Genomic DNA, 10,202 nt, shown 5'->3' on the forward strand with positions numbered 1-10,202 from the left:
GCACCATGTGCAAAGGAAGCAAGACACATTTGAGCCTGGAGGCCAGGGACGGTTGAAAATATAATTAAAAGCAAAGAGTGTGAGGAGCCTAGGAGAAAGAGAGGTAGAGGTACCAAGATGAGAGGAGGGGAGGTTGGTACTAGGTCAGGAGATGGAACAGCAGAATAGAAGAAAGCAAGGGACAAGGATGGCATCACAGTAGTGAGGGGCACACCAGTGTGACAGCTAACTGGGATCAAATGGATGAGTGCACTGGGACCAAGGCTCTGGGGATGGGGTGGGATGCATCCTAGCTAGATGAGGAGTATGGGACCAGACCAAAGAGCCAGGAGGTCTGTTTTGACCAGGTTCCCAGATCCTACTCAACTGGAGTCCAAGGCCTGAGCATACGATTTCCATTGCCTGATGCTGTTTTCCATCGCTCCAGGCCTAGCAAGGAGGCAACACCTCTGTCTGCAGGGTAGGGCAAGGGCTCGCAAAATGCTACCTCCCACTGCCTGCCTGCCACACCTCTGTGCTGGAAGAAGCAGGTTTCTCCTTTGCGTCATCCTCAGACTGCCCATGTGCTTATCCTGAGTTGTATGAGGGAGATGCCACAACAGTTAGCAGACAAAGATCTTTGAGACTCATGGGTAGACAGAGCTCAAAGTATTTGATATTAAGGTGAGTGAAAGTACTAGGTACAGTTTTCTTCAGTAAGAGAGTGCCTTCTGAATATAGGAAAATACCAGGGTAGGAAAAAAGAAATATCAAATAAAACAGAGGCTGTTTAAAAGGCTGTAATAGGCAGGAGATGGATCAATAGCAGAACATGTGGGTTTTTTTGACCAATGCTCTTTTTAGTGCTAGGGATCCAAGCCAGATTCCCTTTCAATGCCAAATCCATCTATTGAAGTCCGAGCAACAGACTTAATTGCAGCAGGAAATTGCTGTTTTAAAAAGCATATCTGTAAAGAATGGGAGAATGCATATGGCACATATGTGCCTCGACAGTTTTGCTAAATAAACCATGAATTTTGACAAGTGTGTATCTGTAAGTTTGCCATGGAAATAGGATTGTATAACATCACAGCTGAAACAAAAGTTCAGCCTCTGAAAACTGCAGGGGCGTGCTGCTAAAATGTTTGCTTCGAACGTTAGCTGACTAGTTTCATAACTCCCATGCATCTAGTTAATGCTCTTTTAGACAATACATGAAAAGGGTGGATGCCAGGACTGTCCAATAAAAGCATTAAAATTGTTTTATCTAATGGTCAGAACCCAATTTCAATGTTTCAGAAAATGACAGAGGTTTCTTGCATTAGAAAATTTAAGAGATGAGAACTTTCCAGCTTGTTTATATGGGAATCTATCAAGTGGAGGTGTGGAAAAATATATGGTTCTCTGTTTAATGAGGAAGTTACACTGTAGGGGTATTAATAGCATTTGAGGGAACTGGTTAGTTCAGCCAACCAATAAGGAATGGGCTGTAAAGGCTTTCTCTTTCAGATTGTTAATACAGAGCCATTCCCCTGGTGCCAAGAGCAGGAATTACACTGAAGAGGAGATGTTACTGTTAGTGACCTCATGATTCAGCTCAGGAGTCTCATCCAGAACCCAGTGAACACATTCTCACTCCGTAAACCACTGGCATGTTTGGCAAAGCGTCAGCTGTCCCATCAACCAAGACCAAAAACTAAGTAGATGAAAAAGCACATCCCCCACAAGACTCCTAGAAGTGGTCATTCTGGCACAGGTTTGTTATGCTAATTGCTTCATGGGGGAAACAAACTACCATCAACCACAAGGTAACCATGGACATCTTCATCCAAAAGGTAAATAGCAGGACAAGGGTTCAGAGCAGCTTTTGTTGCACTGAGCACTTGAAGTCACCCTGCATTGACTTTTGACACCAGTCATTCCCAGTCAGCCCACCTTGGCCTGTGTTCAGAAGAAAAACCTGAAGCAACAAAGCCATGTTAACCAAATTTGACCTGAATGTCAAAATTTTGGGTATCAGTCTTCACTGAAGGTCTGTTTTGTAATTCACCAAACTGGCTCATCCTGGTTCCTCAAGGTATTAGCATGACCACAGCATCTTTTTCAGGTGGTTTTGGTGGCCCCTTTGGTAGAGGGCTTTCTTACCCTTTTCTGGGTCAGCACATGGCAAAAGCAAAGGCATCCTGCCCCTGGCACATGCACCAGAAATGACCACTCCACTATACCCCAGTTTTGCTCTGCCCCAAAAGGAGAGCTGGCTGGGGTAGGGGGATGGGTGATGGGGTGCCTGTGCAGGCAGGTATGTGCATGCACACACGTTTGTATGTGCACGTGTGTTGGGAGACAGGTTCTTTAAGCTGCAGCCCTGGAGGTAACATGTCACTGAAGGAGCCAAAGTGTCCGTTTCTCCTGTTTAGTAGCCACAAAAGTCCCAGGCACAGGATTTCCCCAGGGAAAATGGTCCAGCTATTGCTGTGGCATCTTCCATTGTTTATAAGCAAATTGTTTGTTAGGACTGTATTAATGCTAGTGTCCCCTATAATAAAAAGCAGGACACATGTAAGACGTAGGTCTACATCTCAGTTCAGTCTCTCTAGACAGTGCCCCTTCCAAAATGGTATTCTGGAATTCCATGGTTTATACAGAGATGACAACCTGATTCTGCTTTTATTTCACGTCCAACATATTTTGTCTGGCATATGCATGTGTCACAGATCCAAACCAATACACTATACGTGAAGTCAGGCACATTAATGGTCAAGGTATGCACAAAAGCGTTTTTGCACAGAGACACAGATGACTGTGTCATGACTTTTACAGGTGTCCTCTCCCTCCATTACATGACACATCTTTTGGACCACATGCAGTATACGGCTCCCAGGGAAAGGCATGTCATCGAGGGCTGAAACATGGGACTAACATGCCTCCTTTTGCTCTCTGCTCCCATGGATTGCTTGGAAATAAAACTAAATTGGAGTCTCATTAGCACAAAGCTTTGAAAAAAACCCTTGAAGTTTGGCTGTGACTACACCCCATTCATGGCTATACTCTACAGCAGGGTAATGCCATTTGCAACACCGGGGCAGCAGAGACATACAGCAAATATGGAGCATCTCGGTAGAAAATTTGAAATTCACCAAATGGCGAAGATCCTGTTACGACAGTTTGTCTCCCCCATGGCCAAGACACTTGATCTATTAAATCATGGAAATCACAAACCCTGCAGTCCCAGTGCACTGGGAGGATTGTATTAAACCCAGTCAGCAATTATCAGTAATACAGGACAAAAATCTTTACCCTGAAAGTAAGCTTTAAAAGGTCATCATGTAATCGCTGTCACTGATGGTCTCCACAGTGGCTGTTAGTCCGATTGCAAAGCAACAGAGAAGAAATGCAGATGCATAAGTTGAATGCAAACCCTAAACTGCTATTTCTGTCACAGCGTTATTGGCAAAATTATAGACACAGCACACATCAGCTTTCTCCACGCTTGCTAGCCTTAATAAATTTACCTTTTTTCTTCACCAAATTTCCTCTTTATTGTTGTTCTGTGAATGCTCATTATGAGCAAGCACAGAAATGCCAAATGAGACAGGGAAAGTGGGAAGTGTGCCAAGGAGTCAGTGGGAGATTCAGACAAGTTTTCCAGGCCCTCTGCATTACTCACAGAAAATGTAATACACGAGTTAAAGCTGCGCTGCCAGATTAGATCTGGAGCTGGACATGGTGGCACCTTCCACTGCAATGAGATGTGGGAGGGAGACATTTGGAGCCTGATTTGGATGTTGAAGATTTGCACCCTGACAGGTGTTGAGAGTTGCCAGCTTGCTCCAGTGACGGCAGTCCCCAGCTCCCTCACACCCACAAGTTCAACAGTGGAGGCATTTCTTGGTGCCCTTTCTTCATCTGGAGGGCACTCCCTGCTCAGTCACACCTGGAGTCTCGTTCCCAAGGGGCCCCCAAATCCCCTGCACCGCAGCACATGCCTGTTGCCCTAAGGCAACTGGCAGAATAGATTTCAGCTGTCCCTTGGCTGCTTCCAGGATCCTGCTCACATACCACAGCCTAGTTACGCGCAGCAGTCAGCGGAGTTAATCCCAATCCATTTTTAAGGTAGTGCAGGGAAACTTCATTAAATTCTCTTGTGGATGCTCTCATATAGAATTAAAAAGGTCTTAGAGTGATTTAGTGCTTGGACTACACATTTTGAGGTAACACGTTATTGCATGTCAGCTCCTACATAAGCATCAGTGGGTGCTCTCTGCCCCAGCACCACTCTAGCTTGAATGACTCCACATTTGCTATATATTAAGAATCATTGACAATTACTGCAGATCCCTCATACATAATAATTTGCAATCTAATAGCTTGCTGCCTCTACTACACCACTTAGTTTATATCACTTTGAAAATAATTTCTGCTTAATTGAGTTAAGGTCAACTCTTATTGAGAGTGCTGGCACAGTGACTAAATGCAGTTCAGCTTATTTACTCTTAACTCATATTTTAACATTCCTGAGTGTTAATGTACAAGAAGCAGATTTTTCATACAGGAAACAAATAATTAGGAACATCCTGAGCAGTACAGCTGTTTAGCTTCACCGTATATTGTGATGCTACACCTCTGACTATGCCCAGTCCTACTGAAACTAAAATGGTCTCCATTTCCTGGCAAATCGACTTCTTATTGTAAAATCGTTCAGTAAGTTACTTCTAATAGTGGCTTTACAAATGTTTCATGTGCTGCTTGAATGGCTCTAATTTGCTTAATAAAAGGACAATTTTTAGTTAATCAAAGGCTTCTCAGTGGATTCTGAATTAACAGTTAGCTTGCTGGCAGGTAAAATTAATTAGAAATTTTTTTTCTCCTGCTAAAAGAGGAAAATAATCTCTTGCTTAAACACATTTGTGATAGAAGCTACCAGGAGGCATCTCAGGCATTTATTTTCTGAAAAGTTAATAATATCAAATTTAGTAAAAAATATTAAGTCATGAATACCGGGGCTTATGTACAGCTATCTTTGCTATTAAACTGATTTTAAAGAAGAAAAGTTTGCAGCCTTAAAGCTGCACCTCTTTCTGTGTTTCATCTTAGTCCTAAACACCACAGAGATCTACCTGGGCGTAGGAAAGGCTGGCAGGTCCTCTTTCTGCCATCTTCCCACGGCAGCCTACTTGCCTCACACAAACTCACAAGCACTTTCTTCCTCATTAAAAAAGAAGCTATTACTCCATGGGCCTGAAGTGGGCATCAGCACACTAACTGTGGTACCAGAACCCAAATGCCACAAGTTTCTGAGTAACCGTCTTTCCCGCAGCTTCCAAACCAGGCTCAATATCTCTGCGGCACAAGCTGGGGCTTGTAGCAAAATGTAGCCTCTTAGACAAAACCCCAGCTGGTTAATGTAACCACCAACGCTCTAAGGAAAGATGAGACAATTCCTGTATTGACCCAAATCTAAGGCAAGCCTGAATCTAAGGTGACCTTCAGCTTCAGCAGAGCAGAAGTTGCAGAGCAACATACTGCACATCAAAACACCAAACACTCCATGCTGCCTCTCAGTCTTCTTCCCTCCAGTCCCAGGCACAGCTGAGCCAAAATTTCTCTTTTTCGTCCCTGAGCCCTTGCCTGAGCCCCAGACACCCTTCCTGCCACTGCAGAAACAGCCCCACAGCCCCTTGGGGGAGCACAAGCCATCTCGCCAAAGGCTCCCCTCTCTCCCACCCTGCTTTCCCAACCTCCTCCTGGCCATCAGCCCTGGGCACCTGCCCCCAAACCCAAGGGCCTTCCACAATTACACAAGTAACACTGTTTCAAGCCAGCTGCGAAGTAGCTAATTAGTGCTGATAGCTGAGGGACAATCACTGGAGGGGTTCAGGAATGCACGTGATACCTCCCCACATAAAATGGTCCTGCAGCCGCAATCACAAGTCCCATCACATTGTAACAGAACATCCCAAGGTGAAACCCTTTTTACTTCAGGCATTTCATAGCATCTGCCCCAAACTGAGATAGGAAATGGACGAATGAGCTCTAGAAGATTCTTATTGCCAAGTGCAAGTCTGCATATAATTTAAAATACAGCTGGGGTTACTACAGTACTGATGCGTATAATCAAGGAGAGGTTTGTTGTTGTTTTTTTCTCCACCAAATTAACTTACAATAGCTATTAAAGCACCTGGCCCGATTCTGGAGAAAGTCATAGCCAGATCCAGACCCCTGGCCAGTGCCTGAAAGGTGCAGAGTAACACTGAATTTATGTGGATTTTAATATGAATTGAAGGTACATAGCATTTCTTAGGGTTTGGCCTGGACACTTTACACTCCTCCCCTTCAAAGAGCAAGTACCAATATAAAATGCTGAAACTGAAAGTGATCCATTTTAGAGATATCTGTACACATCTCCTGTGGTTTCCTAACAAGACTTACCTAGCATTGCTATCTATATGTCTACCTGTCATTCCTAATAGCTTGTGAACCTGCTGGCCAATTTCGAGGAGATTTGACAGAGTAGCAGGAGAATCAAGAGTGTTTGGTTTGAACATGATTCATGGAAAGAGGAATTGAGGCAGAGAACTGACAGCCACCCAAGCTGAACCACTGTCCGCATGGTGGCTCAACCTCAAGACACAAATCTTCAGGGAATCAAAGCGTAAGACTGGCTCCACTGCTCACTGAACCGCTTCTCTGCCACCCTGAAATCCATCAAAAACATCTGCTGGAAGATTCACTGCAAGTGGAACAGGAGTCTTAGTGAGCCAAAAGTTTCACAGGCAGCTAACAAATCACATATACCTCCTGAAGTGAAGGTCAATCAGCTCCTGTGTTCCTATTCACATGTGAAATGAATAATACTTACCCTAGAACTGAAAGAGAAAAAACAAGCTATATCTCTGTCAGAATTCACCCTGCCAGCAGTGACCCCAATGAGTGTTAGATCAATTCATTTAAAAATACTACTGTTCGGCTTAACAACAAACGGAAAACCAAACTGGATGAAGTCACTTCAGCATCTTTATCCTGGAAGGTGTAGGCACTGCAGAACAGGAGTCAAAAGCAGCTCTATTTGATGTGTGATACAAATGTTTATGAAGAAAGTTATGAAAAAAGTTGGTAAAGCCTACTGAACCCTCTGTACTTTCACTTCCCACTCCTGTTCTTCACTGGACTTCAAAGCACAGTGAGCTGGCCTCCTCTGGTAGGATATCCACATGATTGTGAAAGAAAATTGCATATGTACCAATAGGTTATTACATATATCCTTAGGGCTTCCTATGGACCTTGTATGTTGTGTTATGGAGAAAAGGTGGAAGTATGCGGTATGTGCAAGTAAAAATGCATACTTCAAGAGTTATTTAGCTGAGACTAAACTGGTAACAATAATAAAGCCAGACTACTATGATAAGAAATGGATTGTGTTCACTGTTATAAAGATTTTTACCCACACTCCCTTATTTGTTGTCTTTCTTTATATGGTGCTCTTTACAGGCTTTGTATTTTAATATTTATAATGGCAGGAGAAGTGTAATTATTCTTGTGAGAAGCTGATGTTGTTTGTGCTATCTCTTTCCATTTCCCATTGCTTCCTAAGGTAAATGAAAGAACAGCCTGTGTGGTAGCAAAATTAATTTGTTTTTTTCTCAAATGTAGCTTCTTTTTCTTTGTGTGAAATGGCCACCAGCAAAGCGTTACCCTCAGTCTAGGAGAACAGTGGCTGCTGTGGCAGCTCTCCCACGTGCCCACGGGCAAGCCTGGGCCCTGGCACTAGTGGGTGCTGTGGGGCAGCGCTCAAGCCTCCTGTTCCCACAAGCCTCGCCAGAGGGGCTGATTAATGGGGTAATTTATCCCGGATCTAAGTTGGGATGTATCCTGATATATCTCTCTGCCCTGCAGGGCTGCATGATAGGAAAGGAGGCTGTGAGCAGTGCCCTTGCAATGTCTGGGGCACCTGCTTATAGCAAGCCCCTAACAAACTGCTGGTGTAGTTTACAACTCTTGGGCTGGTCTCTGTTCCTCCTGAGGGACAAAGATACACTCCCTGTCCCCCAAACCAGGAAAGCATAGGATGCCTCACAAGCAAATAGGCAGGGGCACAAGTCCAAATGCGTCTGCCAAGCCTGAGTACATGATCTTGACTCAGAGGAATGCCTTGGATGAGAGAAAAGGATTCAATTCTCCCCATTCCCTTGATTCCCAGTGAACAAAAGAAACAGTGACATTGTTGTGCACTTAATACAGTCACAGCTGAAAGACCAAGACTATGGCTGACTGTACACAGCACATCAATCAATACACAGTCCTCCAAAAGCATACAGAGAAGTCCTCCCTGCTCCTTCTTCCCTCCTCAGACCCAGAACTTTGTCTGCATAAAATCCTTTGTAACCTACAAAGATCAAGGGAATAAAGAGCAGGTGGAGCCAGCCCAGCTTTGTCCCATACTCCAGCTCCCACCAGCTATGAGGGAAGCCTGGTCAGAGAGAAGGAAATTAGAGGCCAGTAAGTGTTGTGAGAGACAGGTTTTCACCTGACAGTTGCCATATCAGAAAAACATACTTTCCACTTAAAAAATCTGATTGTTTATATGCCCATATTATTGATTGCAAAGGACATCTAAGTATCTTGGTGTAGGTTAAGCAGTTCTAAAGATTTTCCTGGAATCTGGTGTGCATACGATGATCAAAAGAGACACTCCCAATTAGTATTGAAATTCAGCCAGGCCTACTCATTTACTTCAGATTTAAACTGAAGCAAAATTTGACTTTGTCACTACATTAGCCTAAAATGCTGTAAACATCTTTTTCTTTGTGCCAACCCTTCTCTCACCCCTCCAAACCCATTCTCCTTGCTGCAGTTTTTTTCAGCTGCGTATTCTGGCCTTCAACATCAAAAGACATAGCATCCAGGTAGAAACAAATCCTCCCTACTCTCTTATACTGGAGGGGACTTTTGACCTTTTAAGAGAAGAAAGAAAATGGACTTTCCTACAGCCATTTAAAAAATTAAACGTGTACTAGCATACGAGTTAGCCTGGAGTTGTCTTCTCTGTCTGCTCTTTCAGAACAGCTTGATTTTTCTCCCTCTTTCAGTTGCTCCTGAAAACTTTATAGCCCCCTGCAACACTGCACGTGCACAAGGTGTGCCCACACCGTGGCTGTCCTCTGCCCTATTTACCCTCTGAGGGGGCTGGAGGTCAGCTGCTGCATGCACGTCCTGGCACGCTGAGGGACACACGGACCTCAGTCTGTCCCCATGTAACATGGGGGCAGTTCTCAATGCCGTGAATCTGCTGCCGACACAGAAAGCGGCTACCAAATGAAGCATTATTACTCACGGGCAAAACTGCTCCTCTTCCTCTTCATCCATGACTCCGTTGATGTCCCAGGGAATGCGAAGGGTTGGCTTTTTCCCGCTGCCGAAGTCCCTCTCCATGATGGAGATGGGGATAAATCACCGACCCTGCCCTTTGCAGGAGCAAGGAGCGCATGAAGCCGCTCTGCGCCTGCTGCCCCTCAGCTGGAAAAGGCTGGTGCCAGCGGGGCTTACTCTGTCAGAGCAACTCGGGGGAAGGAAAATCGCATAGAGAAGAGAAGGGGGGAGAGCGGTGGTGAGTGGTGAGTGCGTGGAGCCCAATCACCTTCCATCATTTCGCGAGTTGGAAACAAGATACGGTTAAGAGGTCATGTGCCCTGAGTGATTTACAAATGCAATGGCTGCACGGGAAGCCGCATGAGGTTTTCTTTTCAACAGAAGCAGCGGGGTTTATTGATATTTTGTCCAACATCCAGGCTTAGAGATTGCCCATCACATATAAAGGAGAGTGTTAAAGCACTTAAAAATATATTAAAACAGTTTTAAAACCCACACGGTTGGGGGATGGTGTTTCCTCCAACCAGTTAGCAGAAGTGTAGGATTTAGCACTTTCAGCAGTAGACTAAAAACCTCTCCAAGGCAGTAAGCGGAGCCTTGGATCCCAAGCCTACCACTCATACTCGATAAGGAAAAATAGCCTCTTTTCATGAACTGGGCTAATTTACTACAGGGATAAGGAAGGAAGATGACACCATGAGCGCGGCTCTGCGTGTAGCCACATTCCCCTCTCATGTGAAAAATGAGGAAAACAGCAGCAGCCTTCCACTCAGTATTGAATCAGGCCAGGATGCTCACAGGGGAGTCTCACACAGCACAGTGAATAAAGCGCATAACCTTTCCTTGTGTATCTCAGT

The 10,202-nt window shown here is 44.6% G+C and overlaps 1 protein-coding gene across 1 annotated transcript in view; it reads right to left on the reverse strand.

Annotated features, from left to right (window-relative positions):
- Positions 1-9,408, reverse strand: part of FRMPD4 (FERM and PDZ domain containing 4) — a 424,326-nt gene extending 414,918 nt beyond the window's left edge. Inside the window, exon 1 of the mRNA XM_074147668.1 lies at positions 9,311-9,408. Coding sequence (XP_074003769.1) covers positions 9,311-9,408 — 98 coding nt within the window. The remainder of the gene's footprint in view (positions 1-9,310) is intronic.
- Between the last annotated feature and the right edge of the window lie 794 nt (positions 9,409-10,202).

Source organism: Numenius arquata, chromosome 1 (genome assembly GCF_964106895.1).
Source record: "Numenius arquata chromosome 1, bNumArq3.hap1.1, whole genome shotgun sequence".
Taxonomy (NCBI): domain Eukaryota; kingdom Metazoa; phylum Chordata; class Aves; order Charadriiformes; family Scolopacidae; genus Numenius; species Numenius arquata.